General features: G+C 41.8%; 1 protein-coding gene across 6 annotated transcripts in view; it reads right to left on the bottom strand.

The window, feature by feature from the left end:
• Positions 1-7,413: 7,413 nt before the first annotated feature.
• Positions 7,414-22,747, bottom strand: part of TRIM67 (tripartite motif containing 67) — a 34,824-nt gene continuing 19,490 nt past the window's right edge. For 2 of the 6 annotated variants that reach the window (XM_085576805.1, XM_085576806.1), the window contains exons 6-10: positions 20,685-20,866; positions 17,773-17,911; positions 15,845-16,148; positions 8,923-9,085; positions 7,414-7,939 (exon numbers count right to left, since the gene is read on the bottom strand). In XM_085576805.1, coding sequence (XP_085432931.1) covers positions 7,874-7,939; positions 8,923-9,085; positions 15,845-16,148; positions 17,773-17,911; positions 20,685-20,866 — 854 coding nt within the window. In that variant the 3' untranslated portion in view covers positions 7,414-7,873. Of the gene's footprint in view, positions 7,940-8,922; positions 9,086-15,844; positions 16,149-17,772; positions 17,912-20,684; positions 20,879-22,747 lie in introns of all 6 variants that reach the window. The other 4 variants (XM_021527157.3, XM_021527158.3, XM_085576804.1 and 1 more) reach the window with 3 other exon arrangements.

Here is a 22,747-nt window from a genome sequence, read left to right as displayed (position 1 = left end):
GCTAGATAACAAGCAGAAGGGAGTGTTTCTGGAGCCATGTAGAATCAGAAGGGGTATGCAGAGTTTGGTTGCTAAATGCTATTATCACATTTCATAATTGCATAATTTGATTTCTTACTCAGTATTGATTGCAGATTCAGCCTGGAATTAAGATTCCTGTCTGGTTACAGACTTAATGACTTAACTTGACATTAGAGAAATGTCAAGTCAGGATGGCGTGTGAAGGTGTAGCCACTAAGAATTTAGCACAGAGCATTGGGACTTGTTGAGGCAACAGATGGGCTTTGGATGTTGTAAGAGAACCTGTATTTTACAATTCCTGATTAATCCTTGAGTTTAGTTTTTACTACTCACTTCTTGATAAAGTTTTGTTTGTCTCACTTGGCATATAATGTGGGACTTCATGTTCTACATCAGCTTTGGTAAGTTAAAATGTTCACTTTCCACCTCCACAGCTCCCAAAAGCTATTTGGGAGTGAAACTTAGAATGGAGTGTAACTTCTGCAGTCGAGCTTGTAAAATCTGTAAAAAGTTGAAAAAAAAATTAGTTCTTAAACTAAAATGCTGAAAACTGAAATGCCAAGTTGACAATGGAATGAGAAAGTTTTTGGGGGAAGGAAACGAAAAGTTTATTCAAAGTTTTGCATTTTCACACTTGTTTAATGTTTGTATGCACTATGAAAGGCTTCTGTTAATGGAGATAGGTTTGCTTTTTCAAATCATGTCTCCAAGGTGTTTTGAGCTGGGCATGCTACATTTCTTTTGGAATGCTATGCTTAGGTAAGCATGGTACTTTCAGTTCTGTTTTGTTACTAGATGCATCAACAACATTGGCAAACGAGTGTTGAGAACCCGTTGCACCTAGTGGTTCTGGGCTGACGTGTGTTGGTGATGAACAGAGTGCACAAGTGTACCAACAGCAAGCTGTGTTGGTTTTGGAGCACACATTGATATATGAAAGCCACTGTTGACTGAATAACATTGATTATGGGAAGAAGACAGCAGGGCACATCTTATTTTGCCCTTTGCCGTTGCATAGAGGAATGAGGTGTAAAGGAAGAACTCAAGGATGTCTCCCTGTCTGCTCTCTTTCTCATGCCTTTTGCTATTGCAGTTACCTTTATTCCCTGTTTCCCTGTGTGTTATTCCCTGTTTCCCTGTGTGTTAAGCCACATGTGATTATCTTATTTCCCAGTCAAACCCTTTGCCATAAAGGAGTTGATGACAAGATGTATTTTTTGCAGGAGGAAAAAAGAAAGGCTGTGATTGATGGTGTCTCCACACTGTTGTCTGTACTTTCTCCTGATTGTTTTGGCTGGGTTCCTGTTTCTTAACCCCGGCACTGCTGTCACTGTGTCAGAATGCTTTATTCTGCCTTACTGACAGATGTCTGTGAAGGTTGTGTAGCACTGTGAGTGCCTTTTTGCAGGGGCTGGGTGTGCAGCCTCTGAAGTGCTCTTGAGTCCCTCACAGGCCATCTGCTTGATAGAGGTGTGCAGCTCCAAGACTGTCGGTCATTTCAAACCATCTCACAAAGTCTATGTCGTCCCTGCCCTGACAAGCTTTCTGCTGCCCAGTCTTGTGCCCTTACCCAAAGGGCTTACCAGTGAGAACTTACTGATGCTATGGTTCTTTCCAGCCTCTGCTTATTCCAGTGTTAGAACCTTCTAGGGACTGGGTGATTTCCCAAAGTGTCTAAGGTGGGTTGAAGCTTTCCCAGGTGTTCTATAACCAACATGAGTCAGAGCTAGCAGAATGCTGCCGACAAAGAGAGGTGTTCCATGCCGCTGAATCAGGACATGGCTGAAATTGAGGCACAAATGGTAGCTCTAAGGAAGGACACTCTTGGCTTTCTCCATTTACTGGAGTATTGACTGTGAAGTAACAAAGCAGTATCAACAGTAGGAGATAGGCATGCAAACTGTATGAATGCCTCATCTAAGTAATCATAATTTGTAATAATAAATAGGGTATTGTAATAAATAGGGTGATACTGGATTTGTTGGCAATGTTATAAGAATTTATTTATAAACTGTAAACAGCATAAACTTATATGTCAGGTTTTCCAAAAGGGTAATAATAGTAATAATACACAAAGTTTTAGTTGGACCAAAAGACAAAAAGCAGTTTGTTTCTAATTCAAAAAATACAAACATTTGCTACAGGTACAAAATTATAAAAAGTTTGTATTTTCCTCTTGATCTGGTGAGAGACACATATAGCAGAGATGTGTATTTCACCAGCTGCAAATTCATATAAGCTATGGGAAACGATAGTAAATAAAAAAAATGTTGTAGTTAAGAGAACATAGAAACAACTTCTTGTCTTCCATTTGACCAGAATTGAACACCATTTTCTTATTCCTTTGCAGTATTTTAGTTGCCAACATTTAAATTAGTGTTACTCATGCTTCATATAACAATCAGAAAGAACAGCAGGTTTACCTCATGCATTTATTTTTAATATTCATCACATAATGTCTTCTCACCATGCTACCTAGGAAAGGTTAGTGTTTTTATTGACAACATTTAAGGGAGGTGGAGGATAAGGAATGCAATCAGGATCAAGGAATATTTCTATCTACTGCTTCACAAGATAATGTTAAAAATTCTCCAATTAGCATAAAAATATTTTTTTCATTAATTCTGCTTGGAACTGTTTGCAATAACAAATGTAACAAAAAGGTTTTTAACAGAGGGGAAGATGCTGCTGAGTGACTCTGTCAGTGAAACACACGTCTGTCTCCTGTATTGTGCAAAGATGCAGGAGCCCCACACATCTCTGAGGTTTGCATATGGGCTTCTTTCTGCACCTGAGAAGACCCAAGTGTGTCTTAATAATGATGGATTTGTGCTTCAGGCTGCTGCTCCACCTGGCTGTGTGTGTGCAGCATTCAGTGAGCTGGGCAGAGGAACCACCAGAAATGTTGTCATTAAAAACTAGAAGGAGCTCACTTTTTTTTTTCCTAAAAAAAATTAAAAGGACTCTCCATCTTTGCCTGGTAATTTCCAGTGACAAGTCCCCTTTACATTTGCAATGTGGTTGATCTGTAACTGTAATCTCACTTCCAAAGTTGATCTAGCCAAGATGTTTGGTGTTTTCATATTACCTTGCCTAGTTCAAAATTGAATTCTTGGTTTTGCTATTTAAAGCAGAATGCTGCAAAGCTGGTAAGGCCTAAGGTAAGGTCTAACAACTCTCCTTTCCTCATCTTTCTGTTTGTGACCAAAGGACGTACTAGATGGCACCAGAAAGTTGCTGTTCCCAGGTTGTGGAATTCTGCGTCCCTTCTCACAGGGATGGGTGGTCTGAATTGTGGTCCAGAAATGCACTACCTCTTCTTGGCAGTTGCAAACACAGTGTTTTTCATACACTGTGATGGTAGTGGTGGCAGCTTAGCCTTAATCTCATATCTCTTACCTTAAGAAGTATTATCATGTAAGGGAAAAAAAAAAAAGCCGCATCTCACATTTCTTCTTGCTCTAGAACAACTGGGAAACCAGAGTGTGGGGTGGTCTCTGCCATCTTTACTAGCTATGCTTTGAGGGGAAAAAAAAAAACAACTTACACAGCACTACCACAGAACTCTATCACCAGTCAAGAACAAACTACAGCAATACACTATCATGGTGTTATTTACAACATGATGGAATGTTATGCATATAATAAATTACATTTAATACTTTTTCCTCTTAAACTCTGATAAATGTAAGCTCATGCTTATTTTATTTATTTTGTTCAGTCCAATATATTTTTCTCTATCTTAAGTGCATAGGCAAGTATAGGAGGTGACAGTGCTGTTTGCCCATCTTTTCTATGTTTTTAGAAGTCAAATTGCTTTCCAAATTTGTAATACATCACAGTATGTTACTGTCCTCACTGAGATTTATTTTATAGCACATACCTTTCCACAGCAGAAGGAGCAAGGGATTGTCAGCTACATGTGTGCTTATATTGACATAAAGTCTTACTAAGAGATCTTGTGAGCTCTTTTCAAGTTGATGAGGGAAAAGGAGGAAGTGGAATTTGTATAGCATTGCATGCCTTGGGAAATCTGACAGTGCTCCTGAACTTAATGGAAATTTGCAGAGGAAAGAGCCAGGAAGAAGGTTTACAAAAGGCTAAGGCTGGGGCTGCCAGGGGTAGGTGAAAACTGAGAGTCCTTTTTTGCTCTGCAGGACAGAAATTTCGACTGCTGTATTTATTTTGCAGCTGTTCAGAGGTTCCATACTGGTGTGTGCAGAAGTCAAGCTTTATTTGTTAATAAGGGGAGGTCCTGCTTGTGTTTTGGTGGGTTTTTTAAAATGTTAAGTCAATTTACAGCTACCTTATGTGGGCTCTTTAACATAGTGGATGGGATTTATCCCAGTGCAAGAGGCTTTGCTCTCCTGCTTATAAGAAGCAACCTGGCCTCTAGGAGCTGAAGAGTCTCATGACGGCAGCTTTGGGTGGGCCCAGGTGCCAAAGGAGCTTGGAGCCCCAGAGAGCTGCAGAAATACTCTGAGGGAACAAAAGGAAGAAGAGCACACTGGTCCCCTTGGGTATCTGTGCCACTCTTCTGTGCTCTGGGTTCTCCCTGAACAGTCAGCAGCACAGTTTCTGCAGGGACTAAGGGCTGACTCCCTCCTAAAGAAAGGATTTGGAGGAAATAAAAACTGGCATAAGAGATACTATAGATGAAGAATGTGCAAACTGCTGGGTTTATAATGAGATGGACCTTGGGGAAGTTGCCTGCAGACAAGGAAACTATCTCCAGCCTGACCAGAGCAGTGGGAGTGCCCCACCTCTCCCCACCTAATGCTGTTCCGCAAGGGGAGAATTCTGCTCTGCTTGTGTTCAGATTGCACCTGCATGCTCTGCTTAAATATTCATGTGTGGAGTTGTTAGTTTCCTAGAGTAATTTTAACTACTTAAGCATTATTTTTGTTAATCAAGCTATGAAGATGTATCCAGCTGAAGTCACAAGAGTGCACTCTATGAGGATAGTGGGTTTATTGCTACAGGCCATGCCAAATGTAAGTCCTTGATTGTGTACACAACCAGCACATGCAAACATTTTGTTTAGTTTTTTACCTAGGGTAAAGTAGTCTTACTAATGCAGGTAGCCTACTTCTAACTGTATTCCTTTTAATCAACTTGCATTTCTGCTAGGTTAAAAGACTATAATGGTAGCTACTCTACTTTTGTGAACGTTGGAATGCGTAGAGGGTAAAAACTGAGCTCTTTTACTCACTGTTCCTACCTACTCTCCATATATTCATTAGAAATCAATAACATGTCACTCAATGTGCTCTCCCAAAGATATAATACACCAGGAACCGACACCAAAGCAACTATGAAAATGAAAACTGAGTACTTCAAACACGTCTAAAACCCATTCAGAATTAATTTTAAACATCTGGCAATGGTTGAAGATTGGAAAGATGTAAATTCACTTGAGTTTCCTTTACAGAAGTTGGGAATAAAGACAAAGGTTCTGTCCCAAAAGAAACAGAAACAATGCTCTGTCTTTTTTAATACAAGTGAAAGTGGAGTGCCTTCCATAGTAAAATTATACTGGATGTTTCCCCATATAAAAAACTATGTGCAATTTATGTACAATATTTTCATACACTACTCTGACTGGCAATACTCAAAGCCAATGCTATGATTGCAACTGTTAGGTTCATAGAAGAGCACACAAGAAGAGGAAATTTGGGGTCTGGTAGCGTTCTAGCTGAGGTAGGTTAAGACAGACCTGCTAGTTAGATAATCTTGCATGAGTTCATATGGTATTGAATGAAACCGAAGTTTTTAACACAGTTGGTCTCTGATAGTCTTTACAAAACCAAGATAAGCATAGCACAGTTATTCCATTGTCTACAAGTTTACTAATACAATCCATCCCAGACTCTAAAGGAAGTGCTGTTGCTTCCTCACTTAATAGCATATGTTATTTTTTTTTCCATCATTGATTTTATTTCCTGTTTCAGTCTTGATGTTGCTGAAGGTGCATTGCTGTCCTGCCGGAGAGGTGGGCTAAAGGATGCTTGGTTACAGGCAGCAGGATGGCAGACTGCTTTGTGTCTGTGCAATAGCCCAGTTCTGTTCTGGGCTGCCTTTCCCTTCCCACAATGGCTGTGAGGTGGGATGACCCATGGGAGAATTCTGGCTGTTTGCCACAGGGAAGCCTTGCCATCACTCAACACTACTTGAGTGATGTGCTCCAGACAGAGACCACAAGTGGGCCTGCAGCAGGATATTTGGGGGCTGGCAGGCTGCCTGAAGGCAGCCTGGGCTGTTTGTCCTGTGGCTGTGCTTTAATGCAAAGCAGTAAGCTGGATTTTGATTGTAATATTTGTTTTCAGGTTTAATAATTACATGCCTGATAAGAATATGCATGTGCGTATACGTATGCTTGAAGAGGAAAGTTTGTATAAGCAGCAGGATTTTAAAAAAGAAAACAGCACATTGATAGGATTTGAAAGTTTATGCTTTTCTTGTTTGATAGCACCACACTTCTGTAGGGTTAGAGTGACAAGAGTCCAAGAGGCCATGGGCTCACCAAGCCTGCTGCATCTCATCCTCACGCATTGCCACTATACACACACACACGCTCGCACACATTAACCAGGTTCAGAGGGAGTGAAGCACACAGGCAAAACAGTGTTTCATTTTCTGACAACTGCATGCAGGTGACAGTGCCATGGCTGTGAGAAAAGATCACTGTCAGTCAGATGCCAGTTGTCATGGCCAGCACCTGAAATGGCTGCTCATTTATGTGGGAGATGCCAGGCACAGGTCAAGTCTTGCAAAAGATTTATGTCCCAATCCAGAAAAATTCTTAGGGATGGGCTTTGCATTACTGCTATTAATCTCTTACAAGTGTTTCATTAGGATCAAGACACAGCTCACAGTAATCTAATAGAAAATTAAGGCTTCAGATCTCAAAGCTACATTGGAACTACAGCTGCACAGGTTTTATTAGGCTCAAGGCTGGAAATCAGCATTTCTCAATGTGGGAGACTTTCCATGTGCCATATTTAAATAAATCTCATATAATTTCTGACCAAAGTAATCTCCCATGCACTGTTTTTCAAGAGTTGTGCTGATAACCACAATCAGATCCTCTGTAGGATCTGCAGTGTCTCCGCAGTCCTGCCTAAATAACAAACACTAAATGCATCAAGGATGTTTTTCTTTCTACTTTCTGTACCTGAATTCTGCATATATCATGGTGTTAGCTAAAATGAGCCTAGCTATTTCATGGCAGCTGATCTTGTTCTCATTGCATATAATAAATTCTGCCACTGAATTCTAAGGGAACATTATCTTATATCTTACTGTAGTCTAGAGCTAGAAGGAATAATCCATGGTCATTTGAGCCCCTGCATGTAATTGGCAACCAGGAATTCTTGAGCATATAACTCCCGCTTCAGTTGTCAAAACATATGCCTTCTTTATTTAAGGACTTCAGGTGGCAAGGGAATCCAATTCATTTACTGCTCCAACATCCATTGTCCTAGAGTCTCACCCATTTTCCAGCATATTTAAGCACAAATCCAACCATGAGAGAGAAAATACACTCATTTAACCTTTTGCTTTACAGATGTGTTTGTGTGTGTGCACATGAGTGTACCTATGTATGCAATGCAGAGTAGATATGTTCAGGTACCCATCTGCAGTCGAGTGCCAGTCCAGTGGATGTGCTTGCTATGGCTGTTAAATTGAAAATGGAGTGTCCTAGCTCTAACCAGCTGATTATTCGGTGAGCAGCATGCTGCACAGTGTTTGAAGTCAAGGAAGAGGATGCTTTTTTACTGACTTACTGAGAAGTGCCAAAACACACTGAGAAAGCTTACAGAATCCAGCACAGTGTCAGATGGGGGCTTCATTAGTTGTTGGGCAACTTGGGCTGTTTTACAGATTGTGGCACCTCCAGTCCTGTGTGCAGGGTCACCTGCATGAAGAAGAAATAATGTTAGATTCAAAACTGAGACATCCTCAGCAAAGAGCATTTGTGAAGGCAAGTGCAGGCAAATGACATGGAAAGGGCTTCAGGACTGCAGGTCCAAGTTTAGATCTAGACTATTAATGGAGATGATATCTAGCCTTTGAAACAAACAAGTCTCCTTCCCCCTTCCCTCCTGAATGCTTTGGGACTGAGAAGCCAGGTGTCTGCGTCTTTTCCCAAATCTATCCACCAGTTGTAGGTATCCAGAAGTGCTGCTTGCTAGATACAAGGTGGATGGGATGTCTGCATGAGGGACCCCAAGTGCTTCAAGACAGAGGTCACATAGTGGAGCCCGTGTATGATGTTACACCCTAGCTGTCCTGGTCCTGCCTGACTTAACCTGACCTCCTTCAGTCCTCAGGCTCCTGGGTATTTCCACAGGTTCTCTCTACCACACCTAGTTTCTAGTCATAAGCAGTGGTCTTGAAGTAAAAATGCATTATATTTAAAGACAGTTCCTCCAAGAGGAAAACCTCTTGTACACAGAGCACAAGAATGATGAGCTGACTGTGCTCTGTTGTGCCAATTCTCTGACCTATGTTGCCTTTTCTCTTTTTACCACTGTGTTGCTCATACTTCAGCCATTTGCCAATGTTAATTATCTCCAAACATGAGATCTAGGAGGAATTAAGATGGTTTTTAGTCAAACTAGCAGGGGAGAATCTTAAGAGACACTTCTTTCTAAGTGGAGCATCACAGGGAAATCAGAGCAGGAATTAGTGCATGCAGGTACTTTCACTTGTTTTACAGCATTACTCTTCACATTGGTTAGGCAAGGCAGAAGGTCAAATGTAGTCCAAGTAGTGTGAGTAGCCTACACGTAAGCCTGAGAAGGAAAAGAGCCCCTCTCTGTACTGACTACCCATAGATGATGCTATCAGCTCCTTTAGTTGGAAAGGGTAAGTGGGGCTGGACTGCGGGAGATTTACCTGGACATTTCGATTGAGGCTCAATGCAGGCATGAAGATGCCCTCGATGTTTTCAAATGCTGGAGGCCCCTGCTGCTGCCCGTTTATGTAAAAGGTCAGGTTGTGCTTGTTCAGATCCAGGAGCACACCAACAGTGGCGCCCTTAGAAACTCCTCCTTCAGTCCTAAGGTACAAAGGGCACATTGTTGGTGAAGGCAGAGCACACTGTGCTGCTCTCTCTAGGACAAGCCAGCCTTACTAAGCAAAGAGAGCATGGAGCAGCACAGAGAAATTATTATCCCTGAGCCATTTGGTGATGACTGAGCCACACCTGTATCTGAAGCATACATACCACATCCTTGGGGGCTTAATGAAAGGATCCTAAACAGAAATTAGATCCACCTCTCCTGCAACTGCAATTTAAGAGGTGAAAATGGGGTCCAGAGCTAACAGCTAATGACAGACTGGGAGGTGAGCCAGTGGCGTCCTGGAGACATGGCACCTCTGAGTATCACTGTTACAGTGAAGTGATGCATGGCAGGAAAAGAAAAAGCAGGAAGCTGTTCTGCTAGGCATTCATTTCTGATCTATATGCCTGCTAACGACTCCAGAGAGAGACTTCCAGCTCAACTACTCCTCTTGGCATGCTCTAAGGGGACCCAGATTTCCAGAGCCCAGGGAACCAGCACAGGTAGAACAGACAGTGGTTTTGGGAAGGGAAGTTGGGACCAGTTAGGCCTAAGCGTAGCTTCTGATTGACAAGGTGCTCAGCTATAGGACCGGGAGCTGTCTCGAGTGTGCAGGCACAGTTATTAATACCAGGGATAATTGGTTGTGTCAGGAGCAGCTGCTGAGAGCGACTGCAGTGTCAGGGCTTGCCAGGACAGACTCAGCCAGCCATTACACGCTTGAGCGATTTAACATTAATGCACTTTGACTTGGGGGTTAGTCAAACTCAGTATTACTTTAAAGGACACTGAGCAAAAATACCCACTACATATGCAGATTGGCCACAGGCACTGCTACTCCACTGATATCATGGGGCTCTACGATGGATTTACAGCCTGACACAATTTGTTCAGGGTAAATCAGATTTCAAATAATTTGCAGTAGGAAAGGAAGCAGCTGTCTTTTGTCCCAGGTACTCGCCTCAGGCACACAGCATTCACAAGATTAATGGTATTTTATCATCAAATTTATCACAATAGGTAGGCAAAACGTAAAAAATAAAAAAGGAGAGGGGGACTGGAATATGATTAGGAAAAATACTTAGTGCAGGGTAAGAAATTTTCTTCTTGTCCACTAGGTGTCACAAACTCTTTTCCTTTAGAATAAATGTGGCACGTGGCACTTCAACTGAAGGTAGATTTAATGCTCTTCAAACAACAATAGTATAGCTAAGAATCATGGATTGACTCCGAGAGGTGTTAGATGTGAAAAATCGCTGTTCTCAGATGCTTTTTATTTGATTTCTGGTTCTGTAAGCATTAACAGGTTTCTCTCTGACCTCTTCTCCAAAACCACAAAATAAATAATTTTCTATCAAAACTTAAGATGCTTACCTGAGTATCTCACTATATAGACTGTTTTTATTGAAAGCCTTCAATCATAAAACTCACTATGAGATTGTGGGAAGCAACAATATTATGATTTGGAGCTATTTACAAGTAGATTAGGGTTTTTTCTCTGTTTAGGAACAGTTTTGCGTGTAGGACACCACATTTTAGATCCTGCTTAAAATGGATTCTATTACATCCTTTTAAATGGCATCCATTCTCTTAGGGAAACAGAAACAACAATATCACATTTTTGAGATGATGATGTTCTTTCCTATATGACAAGCGAATTTGTTTCTTGTGAGCTAATTAGCTGTGTGCTGCACAGTGACATGAGTGACTCCTCTGCAGCACCCAGGGACAGCCCCAGTGAAGAAGAGATAGATTCTGCCTGCAGATTCCATCCAGGCAAGGGCAGGACCCAGCTGAGGCCCCTACATGAACCCCAGGGGTGTGGGGGCAGAGCAGAAGGATAGGGACCTTTTCTCTTTGCTCCTGCCCCAAGTTCTGCAGGAATTCAGCAGGTAGATTGCCCCACTCCTACTCTGCCATCTCCCCACAGTGAGAAACTGGCTCTGGCAGGATTTAGGGAGGACAGAAGCAGGCAGGAGCTCTTCACCACACTGCTACAAGGGAGGCTAGACTTCTCGGGCTGAACAGTTGCTCTTACTCAGCATCCCATGCTTCCTTGGGAACAGTACTTTGAGGACTCCAGCACTTTTTGGACTATTTTCCTGGTTGCTTTCTCTAGGAGGAGAGCTGGGAGAGTCTGTTTTATGAGAAAACTTATGCAATACATTTCCTCACTCTTATGGACACCATTTAGACATCATTACAGGATAATTTTTCTAATAAATGCTTTTGTTGTGGTAAAAAAGCCAGATAGCTCAAGAGACTCAAAGTGATGTTGCTCCCTCCTGGAACACATCTGTGGCACCGCATAAAAACCTGCTCCTTTGCTGTAATGCATTTTTAAGCTACTTAATGACACTTATACCACACAACCCAAGTAATCTTTCATGTAAAAGGAAAATTACAACTTTTTTGTTGCAATGTTCCTTTAATAAATACTTAGTATTTAAAGGACAATCCAATTCATGATATAGGCAACACTGTTTCATTTTTTCAAGCAAATAATTTGAACATTTTGATTTCTGCATGCAACACTAATTCCTGAGCGCAGAAGTGCTGTGCAGAAGCCTGGAAGGTCAGAGTATAGAAAGGGGAATTTGGCTACCACGAAAAATGCAGTTGCCTGTGGCAGTAGAGGCTGTTATTCCAAGATGCTGTCAGTAATAGCTTGGACAATGTGCAGAATATGATTGCATGAACTGGCTTGAGGAATTAAGAAAAATAGTTTCACTATTATTTAAAAATAAATATTAACAATTTATAAACAATTTAATAAATGGAATAATTAATTCAACTCTCCATTACAATACTTTGTGTTAGCTTTACAGCATCTTAAAAACTTTATGATATCTATTGCCAATGACAGCATTTTTCATCCAGTTGTAGCATTTTTGTATGATGAAAAAACCTGCTCTTGAGATATCTGAAGTCAACAGAGACTCTCCTGATTGCAAGGGACTTTTAAGACTAAAATACAAATACTCTAGATTTCAACTTTCTGTTATTTTTCTGTATAAAATATTTTGATATAAAATATTTAAAGGAGATCTACATCTCTTTTTTTCCATAGACATGTAGTGGCTGTATTGCCTGTAGCACCTGGTAGTCCTACTCTTGGGAACTCTGCCAAGGAATAGATCTATTGCATTGAATGTCAGTGCCTCTTGTTAATGGGCACTCAGCACCTCTCAGAATAGTTTAGATTAGAAGGGACCTTTAAAGGTCATCCAGTCCAACACCCATGCAAAAAGCAGGGACATCTTCAACTAGGTCAAGCTGCTCAGAAGCCCATCTAATCTGACCTTTAATGTTTCTAGAGATGGGGCATCCATCACCTCTCTGAGCAACCTGTTCCAGTGTTTCACCATCCTCATTGTAAAAAAAAATGCCTTCCTTATTTTTTACAATGAATTTATCCCCTTTCAGTTCAAAACTACCTCCCCTTGTCCTAGCACAATAAGCCCTGCTAAAAAGGCTATCCCCATCTTTCTTATAAACCTCCTCTAAGTACTGGAAGACCATGGTCAGATCCCCCTGGAGCTTTCTCTTCTCCAGGCTGAGCGTCTCCATCTCTCTCAGCCTTCCTTCAAAAGGAGCGATGTTCCATTCCTCTGACAACTTTTGCCCAGGATACAGTTGTCCTTTTGGGTTGCAAGTGCCCACTGACAGACCATGATCTGCCTCTCAGGCACCAATATCCCCAAGTTCTTCTTGGCAGGGGTGCTGTCAATCCCTTCACCCTCCATCCTGCCCTGACCCAGATGCAGGACTGTGTGCTTTGCTTTGTTGAAGCCCATGAGGTTCCCATGGCCCCACTTCTTGAACTTGTCCAGGTCTCCCTAGGTGGCATCTTGTCCCTCAGGTTTGTCAACCACACCACGCATCTTGGTGTTATCTGTGACCTTGCTGTAGGTGCAATTGATGCCATTCTCTATGACATTGATGAAGACAATAAATAGAACTGGCCCTGCTATGGACCCCTGAGGGACAGAACTTGTCACCAGCCTCCATCTGAACACGTAGCTGTTGACCACTACCCTCTGAATGAGACTATCCAACCAATTCCGTATCCATCAGACATCCAGCAAATCCACGTCTCCAATTTGGAGAGGATTTTGTGGGGGACCATATCAAGGGCCTTACAGAAGTGCAGATGGATGTTGCCCATAGCTCTTCTCTTGTCCACTGCTGTAGTCATTCCATCACAGAAGGACTTGCCCTTGGTAAAGCCGTGCTCACTGTCTTCAATTACCTCCCTGTCCTCCATGTGCTTTAGCATAGGATCTGTTCTATAATTTTCCCAGGCTCAGATTTTTGGGAACAACAAGACTTAAAGGTGCCTCCTAAACCTATATCTCTGCCCTAAAGTATTTTCTTAACCAGTTTCCTCAGCCTGTTCTCAAAAGGATCCCTATGTTTCTGGATGCATTGGAGTCACCTGTTCATGCCCCTTCCAGCATTACAGAAGTCATGCTCGATCAAATTTCGCATGCTGTGAGTGAAAGGAACAGAAAAGTCCTCTAAATGTGACAGGTCACACAAATTAGTCTTTCAAACTCTGTCTCAGGTTATCCTTGAAACTAGTCATTTATTAATAACTCTAATTTATTTTCATGAAGATTAGGAAGAAGGAAACTATTACTATGGTGTAACTTTCATCACAACAACATCCCAGAGGCTAAAAGTTGACAATGAATTTGCTTTGGATTGTGACCCTGTGCTGTCATGCACTTGTGTCCAGTGGGGGAAAACAAATAAGCAGCAATAACTGTTTCAACAAGAGTATTACAGCTAATGAGTTAAAAAACTGACCTAGTTGACTGTCACAGTTAAAAATATAATGCCTAGACCTAATTTCATTGAAGCGCATGTGATTTCATAAGACTACATGCCCTTTGCGAGTGTACTTCCCTTGAACAGATATTCCATGGATCTATCCATGCCTTGCACATGCCTTTGTGTTTTATCAGGTAAAAACTGGGAAACTATCATCAACAGAAAGCACTTTGTTCTCTTGATTAAGCAGGATGATTAGAAATCCTAAGTGTTTCCATTGCTTGTGTTTCCCAGAAAAAAGCTTTTGCTTAGCTTGTGTGTTGCTTGCCGGGAGGAGCATGCCGAGGACCAAATCCATAAAATAGGTTTCTGGGACAGTGGTGCACAGAATGGTTGCCAGCTTTTTTCCAGAAAACATAAGCTGTTCCACAGAGCATTAAAATTAATACAGCTTAACATTACTTCCGCCCTGAATCGGATCAAGATGTTAAAGGGACAGAGAATTTTTTGGTATATTTGTTATATTGATGTTATTTTACTCTATATTGTCTTAGGACATGATCTAAGGTCTTTGGACACATAGAAAACAGTCCAAGCAACTTCAGATAGCTTTTGATCCAGCTACGAGGTCTTTCCACCTGTCTGTAATGAACTGCAAAATCAAACCATGTTTCAAACAAAAATACCCAGCAATTGCAGTGTAGTTAAAGCATAGGTGTGCTGTAGAGTATAAGTGAATATTCAGTAGGAGACATTACAACCTTAGGATACAGTGCATGTTGACACAACATTATGACTTTAAGGAGAACTTGCATTTTGGTGTTTTAAAAATCACTATAAAACTTTGTTTAGATAGTTTGGTATAAGAGAATGAACACCTGAGAGTGGAAGACCTGCTGGGACAGAAAACTAAACAGAAGCTGATTAAAGCTCTGTCACAGACCTGCTACATATCCTTAGTCAGTCACTTTACTCATACATCAATCTCCCATTCTGATAGAACAAATATATGAATAGACCATTTTCCAAAATAAGCAAAGGACTTCAGATCCTTTTCAGAGGAGATCTTCTCAAGGGTCTCAGTACCCAGTTGACCTTCAGCTAAGGCTGATTCTCATGGGACACAGAAAGAGAGCAGTGCAGTTCTGCTCTGATACCTTCAAGCAAAGGTAACCATGTGTCCCCTGCACAGTCTGGCATCACTTCAATGAAACAGAAGCCAGCACTAGGCAGAGGTAACTATCCTGAGCACCGAAAGTCATGCAACCAGGTCAGCACAACACAGGATCTGTGCTGACAGTTGTTCTCTCTGTGTGATCCATCCCTGGAGGTACCTGTAGCTAGAACATGTCTCTCCACTGCTCAGTAGCATTCAGAACACAGAGCCTCTGAGCAGTGGGAGAGAAAGGCTGGGTAACAGTGGCTCGGGGCATTCTGAAATCCTCCTCTGTCTAAGCTGGCTGTACTAGTTGAGGTGCTTTTCAAATCTCTTCAGTACAATGGCGCAGTAGAATGAAAGTTGTCACTAAGTCCACACTGCCAAACAGTCCCTTGTATCAAGATCTGCCTCAGTGTGACCTACAGCAAAACTCTTAATAGCTGTCAGAACTGGAAACAAACACCTGCAGCCTAATTATTGTACTATCTGCAGCCAAGATTCCTGCTAATGAAGAGAATCAACCACCTTTCTCCCTCCAGCAATGCGAGAACTCCTGCATCTCATTGTGCTGTGCCCCTGTCTGCTGACGTGGGTGGGACATGCAATAATGGGTTTAAATCACAGCAGGGGGGATTTAGGCAAGAATTAAGGGAAAAGCTGATAACCATGAGGATAACAAACACCAACACAGACTGTTAAAAGAAGGAATATAGTAAGTACACTGAGCTGTGAGCTGGACTAGATGGCTTGCTGAGACACCTGCTTCTGATACAGGGCAGAAGAAATGTCTGTGAGGAGCAAAGCCCCAGGCAGCACTCACCGATTGGTGTGGGAATTGCAGTGCATGAACCAGCTGCGGTTGTTGTCCACGTACATGGCCCACGCCTTGTCGTCCTTGCCCAGCATCATGTCCTTGACCACGTTAATCCTGGCAATGCCAAAGGCCGGGTCCGGGTGGTTGTCGTAGCGGTCCACGTGCAGCTCCCAGTAATGCACGCCCTTGGAGAAGGCGGCGGTGCCCAGAACCACCCGGTCGTCATAGCTGTTGCAGGTGGCAGTCTGGTTGTCATTCGACAACACTATGTCTCTGTGAGCTGAGGAGGGGTCAAAGGTGAACCATGCCACTGGGAAATGGGAAAAGGAAAGGCAGGATTAGATCAGGAGGGGCTGTGCCCAAGAGTTGTCTGCTTTCCTTCAGAAAGAAGGATAGAATTCTGCCTTCGTAATAACTCCATTTATGAGTTTGTGGGCCCCAAGTTGGGTAACTCCTTGGGGGCTTCCCTGGCAGGGGAGACCCTCTTGGAGTAGTTCTGTGTCAGGAACAAGACATGCATTGGATTTTTTCATCTTCAGCTTCTGTTTATTGTTATCAAAACTTCAGCATGCTGTCTGTGCCCAGACATTGCATGTGTGAAAACAGCACAAAAATGGCGAACAACCTTGTGCTGTAAGGTCTTTTTAAGTCTAATCAAAAACTAAACTACCCAGTTAAGAAGTGACACCAAGATTATTTTCCTTTCTAACCCAACAACTGACCTCTAAAGACCCGCAATGCAGATTTTTCTACCCAATTACAAGATACCACCTAAACCCAAGAAGAAAGAGGAAGAAGAGCAGTGGAGAAAGGAATTCAAGACAACACCCTATATCCTCCATCTTGAACCCACCTATAACATACTAAAAATCCTAAAACCTAAATTTCTCACCCATGTGACATACTACACTACTATCTACAACCTCTACAATCTATTTCACACTTTTGTGGTTTCTAGTTTACTTTGAGGCTTTGGAAGTCTTCTCTATGAATGAGGGTCAAAGTCAGTGTTTTCCTGGGAGTCAGAGCACCTCAGGGCAGACGGGGATATTCCCCTTGCCCTGGGTTCCCACACCCATTGTACTCTGAGGTAATAAAGACCGTCTTTCCTTGTTACAGTAGGCAGCTACACAAGATTAATCTGAGCTGGTACCCTGCTGTTCTTCAGCTCAGAAGTGCTTTACATAATTTGCACTTGCTCCTCTGAAATTTAGCTGCTAAGGGTAGTGACATTCTGTCCACACACAGTAACAAGAGAGTGACAGAGGAGACAAAAGATGCTCCATGACATGGAGACTGCAGATGTAGGTGAATTGGTTCAGGACCACCTTTAATGGAAATGGAGATTTGTTGTGTCTATACTGGTTACGATTGACTTCACTAGTTTATCAAAGTGAAGGAGTTTTTATAAAAAAGGAAATAAAGGCCCCAAAAGCTCTTAAAGTATAAATATTTTATACTGGCCTATTTTGGCAACACAGCATAAAAGTGGAAGTGATAATAGCACGCACTTCTCAATTCATTACAATATCATTAATGAAGATGAACTTCCTGTAATGTCCATGTGGATGTCAAGTATAATTACAGAGGAACAAGCATGAGTTCCCATTTCTGTATTATCAAACCTTGCAGGGAAATTGAAGCAGCAGTGAAAAAAAAAGGCAAATCCCAAAGATATATGTAGAAAGGGAGACAGAGCAGAACAAAAAATGCCCCACAAGTTGCGTAACTGTATCTGTATGATAAAGAAAGTATCTTAGTTAGTTCCTAGACTTTTACAGCCGACTAAAATCACACAACTTGAAGCCTGAAGTGTTACTAATAATGGAAAATGCCAGTAGGTGTCAAATACATTAATGGGTGTAAAGGGATGAAAGTGTCCTGCCACTGAGACCTGCAGCTTTTCATTTAGAAAGTGGCAAACCCCAGCTCACCGTCCGACGTCTGTAGAATGACTGTCTTGCTGTAAGGACCGATGCCTGCGGAGTTGAAAGCTTTGACTCTGGCATTGTAAGTGCTGTTGAAATGAAGGCCGTCAATGGTGCAGAGGGTCTCCTTGCCAACATATACTTCCTAAACATTCCAAAAAAAATGAGAAAGAGAGAGAGAATGAGTGACATAATTTAACACAGTTAAGACTTCTAAATATAAGCCAAAAGTGAACAGCTTCTCTTTGCTTCCCAGGATGAATGAGTTATGCTTTTATAATAGGCAGCCACAGCATGGGAGACATCAAGGATGACTAGCACTGGACAAATTAAGGTGAAGTTGAAGCTAGAAGGGTAACGCAATAAAGGGTAACACAAAAAGATCTTCATGTTCCTCTTATCCTAAATATCTACTCCAAACCACTTTTTTTGGACAGTAGTTCCATTATCTGACATACTATGGCCACTATTTTATGTAAGACAAAAAAAGTGGGCATATAAGAATAAATAAAATCAAGAGCATTTTTGTTCTATTGGAAAGGTTCTCTCATGCCTAGGTTAAACTGTAATTTTGAAACATGAAAACACAAATCCAGCAGAAAATTAACCCCTAAAATTAGGATTGCATGCACCACATGATGAAACAGTATCTAGACTACAGAGACATCAAAAAGGTCTTCAAATATTTATCATAAAGCAAGTACTTCTGTAATGTGAAATATTTCAGAGGGAGGAACATCTAGGCAGAACAATGAAGAGGATCAGATTATGCAAGCTACAATGACCTGAAAGAAGCCTAGAAAATCCTGTCTTGGCAGCAGGTTGAAAGATAATTCCTTTCCACTTCTGATTCTGTAAAATCTGTAGGTTTATGGTAGGAAAGGCACCAAAGTGTTTAAACCTGTCACTAAGCAAACCACTCAGATCCCAGTTCAGTTAAGACTTTAGTAATGTCTAGGAATAGTTCTGATGGTTAAGGTTCTTTCATATTAAAAAAAAAGGATGTGATGAGTAAGAAAGGAATTGATTAAGTTTATAGCAGGACATGTGTTTGTCCTCTTTGCTACTTTGGTGGCTGCTACAAACAACAAAATCTATTGGGCCCTGAGTTAGCTGATGATTGTTCATGGAAATAAAGTTTTAACAGAATAACTTCATTTACCTCCATGTCATAAGAGATGCTGACTGTGAAAAGCTTTTTATTTGTTTCAAAACTCTTGCATTTTCTGATCCACTTCATGTTTACCACGGTTCACTGCTTTGGTTTATGCAAGTTGATGCTCCCTGCTTCTACAAAGATGTTCTTTAAATCCACCCATCAAATACTGATGAATTGCACTCAACGTCTTTGCTTTCAGTTATAGAATTCTCCGTTTAAAAGGTCAGCAAACTCTTATTGAAATGGCACTGCTGAGAATGAGTAAAACCCAGGATGTTTCTACCACAGCAAGCAGAACATTCCCTATAGAAGTTATCACCTAATATTTTTAAGGATTGAGATGGTTTTGTATCTTTTTCAATCCAAAACCTTAACATGGCACTGCTGGCAGTCCTAAAAACCTTTGTTAGTACCAAAACTCACCCACACAAATGAGCTTGGATACACACCAGCCTGAAATCTTGTTATTCACATGTCATGAATACCACTTTAAAAGGTTTATCCTGGATAAACTGGATAAAAGATACTGGAATTCTAACAACTTATTCTAACTCTTCATTCATCACACACTGATAAGCCTCTTACCTACTAACATTGACTATATTGGCAGCTCTCAGCAGCCATTCACAAAAGTATCTTTTCACAATTTCAGTAGCGGAAACCAGGCTCTTCAAATCTTTGTGAAATATTACTGGGACAAAGGAACTAAGGAGACCTTCCAAAAACCACAATGCCCTCTTCAAGATGCCCTGCCAATACTGCTGCCTCTTCTAATGAGGAGTGTCCACCAGGTACCTTTGCTGGCTATGGATGTAGTGGTTTGGCGGTTCCTTAGGTGGATCCATGCCAGGACATTTTTAGCTTGAGAAATCTTTAGGTTTCCAGGGAGGAGCCAATTTGCAGCTCCCGAAGAAATGCCATCACATGTTTTTGGCAAAATTCCCCATTTGTGAAGAGAGCAGCTATACTACACAATGATGTCCAGATGCTTTAGAGGCACCAGCCCCTAGGGAAAGCACTGGGCTGGCTTGGTCCTGAGCAACAGGAGCACGAAGCCTGCCTGAGGTGGAAGCCACAGCTTCTAGGAGGACATGGCTGGAAGAAAGCTGATTGAATATTTCTCTAATTTGTTAATCAGAATGTGTTGAAAAAGTATGGGAGCCCATAAGCACCCTGCACCTTCAACCAGGAGCATCACATTGTGGCATCACCCAGAGGATCTGGAAGGACAGCGCTTGGGAAGCCTTTCCATATTTATCAGTTCCATCACAGCGTGACAGTGGAAAAAGCTTCCACCAACCTAGTCTCATCCACTCCCAGGGGAAAGATTTAGAAATCCTGTATTCTTATGCAGGATCATATTTTTACTCAGAAAATCGGGAAAGACTGAGTTGCATTTCTGGGCCAAGAATGTCAGCTGTTGAAACAGGGTGAAATGCACAAATAAGAGTAGGGGCATCAAAGAAATTTCTGGTTTGTGCAATGAACTACTTCCAGCTTCTCGTATTCAGCAGGCTCATATGTGATTTTCTACTCTGGAACGCACTGGGCATATCTCAAGGCCCTCTTACCAAGAGCCCTGAGAATAACTTCAAACAAATTTCCTACCTAGGCCAGTGGTCCTTCTATTAAGCAGCATCTGTACTGCTTTCTCCACCAGCACAATCAAATTAGGGATGTTTTGACAACCTACATCTTCCCTACCCCTCTCCCCACCCTCAGACAGAAACAAATCCGTATCTGGAGGAAACTCACATACAAAGAAACACAAATAAATGCTGAATGAAATTCTCACTCGGAATTGGCCACCATCTCCATCATCAAGTTCCAAGATATAACCCTCCACTGGGTTATGGCTCAAAGGTGGCATCCTCCAGGCCAATGTCACACTGTTATTCCTGGTGCAACACTTCTCCAGCTGCAGTAATGGGACGGGTGGCACTGAAACAGGAACTGGGTACAGGTTAGTGTAGCTCTGCCCTACCCAATTAGTCTGTGTTGTGAGCAGTATGGCAACTGCTCACCTCCTTCCCCTTGCAGGGGAGACAGTGTTTGTTAGGAAGAGAGTCCCTTCTCTTCCTTGAAACAAAATGCAGTAAAATTACATAACAAAATGTGGTTGCCCAGTCAGACAAATAATTTCACTGAAATATGTAGACAGAAACATATCTGGACTTGATTGTCATGTCTCATAAGAACTAGAGTCTGGGGAATCCATGTGTGGTTTCCTTCCCAAGAGTCACTGTCTGGAAGACTTCTTTTTCACACCAGAGCACACACTGTCCCCAAAAGGAGGGGCAGGGGGTGTCTCAGGCCATAGGGTGGCATGGCAGAGGCAATACTGCCCAGAGTATTAACAAAGAACTTGGTTGTTAACAAGCAGAGCAGCCACTCCTCCCAACAGCCTGAACTCCAACAGCAGGAAAACAATTCTTCACTACAGTTGGGGGTTGCAGGGGGGGTGTTAAAAATCTAATTCACCCCTTCTTTTCCCCCTAGTTTTTCATCAAAAACACCTTGGATATGTAATCTTTATGTCAACCACACTTAAACTGTTCAAGTAAATTGCTCTGTTTGCAGACTTTATCTAAATCCCATGCTTCAGGTAGCAAAATGAACTTCTGCAACACAGGAGACTCCTCATGGAAATTACAAATGCAAATTTTTCTACAACATGCCTTTTCAGTGACTTGCTCAGAAGAAACACCGAGAGACTGTTTACCAGACCAGCATCTTAAAAATAAAAAGAAATAGAATAAAATATTCAGCTGCGTCTCTGTGGGAAAGAGACCTCTATCCAACCTCTTCTAAACAAAACTAAGCTCTCAGATTGCCACTCTTTGCTGGCAATTATAATTTTAACCTTTTCAACCTCTGAAAATTTAGTCTTCTGGATAGAGCTGGCATGCATCTTATGCACTGTTGAAACCATGCAGGTTAAGTAGGATGCAAGTTATGCACAAAGCCTGCCTGGTCTTCTGCCCAAGGCTAAATTTTACCATTCAATATCTCAATATAATTTCTCCTGAGCTCAATCGTGCCTTAGAAGAAATTGAGTGCTCTGAGAATTCATTGGCTTAATAATATCAGTTTGCTCTTCTTTTATGTACTCTGCTTTGACCCTCTAGTTTATTTTCCTCCTTCTGTCTCCGTGAGAGCTAAGCCCTTGAGCTGTTCCTTTCATCCTATTTTATGTTTCTGGATAAAAGAGGACTGTTCATGTTCTGTGTACCAAGCAGACAGTGGGAAAATGGATGCTACTGTGTGACAGGACTGAGGCTTCACCCCCACTTTGGAAGTGACTTGAAAGTCAACATCACACTTGTGATAAACAGCACAGAAGCTACCACAGCTTTCCGCTGGCATTATCCATCACCACAGTGAACGCAGATGGTTGGTAGCCCAGAAGAATGAAACAAAAGAGCTTTATAAATTAGCTCTTGAAGGTTTTTCTGTGAAAAGGAAGCCTTGTTCCTATTCCTTGATATTTAAGGATGATTCAGAGGGCGTCATAAATAAAAACCTGCTTGTTTTCTCACATGGAAAGTTCAGACTTTTCTCTAGGAGACACTGTGTTTGGAGAAGTCACAGAAATGTGACAAGAGTCAAAAACCTGAAAATGAGGAATTCAGAGGTAATGTCATTTCTTAGGTGAACCATTTTAAGTTTAGTTTTGTCTGTGTTTGTTAACCTATGTATTCCTGACTGATGAGCCTGGGAGAAGATAAGGCTCTATCTGCCATCCACACTCCTGACACTTTTGCTAGCTGGTTAGCCCTCTCAGGAGGCACTTGTTGGCCCTCTCCATTTCTGAGACTCCTC

Source organism: Lonchura striata, chromosome 3, assembly GCF_050655825.1.
Source record: "Lonchura striata isolate lonStrDom1 chromosome 3, ASM5065582v1, whole genome shotgun sequence".
In the NCBI taxonomy this organism is placed as follows: Eukaryota; Metazoa; Chordata; class Aves; order Passeriformes; family Estrildidae; genus Lonchura; species Lonchura striata.
Note: the sequence above shows the minus strand (reverse complement) of the source record. Positions and strands in the feature narration are given on the sequence as shown.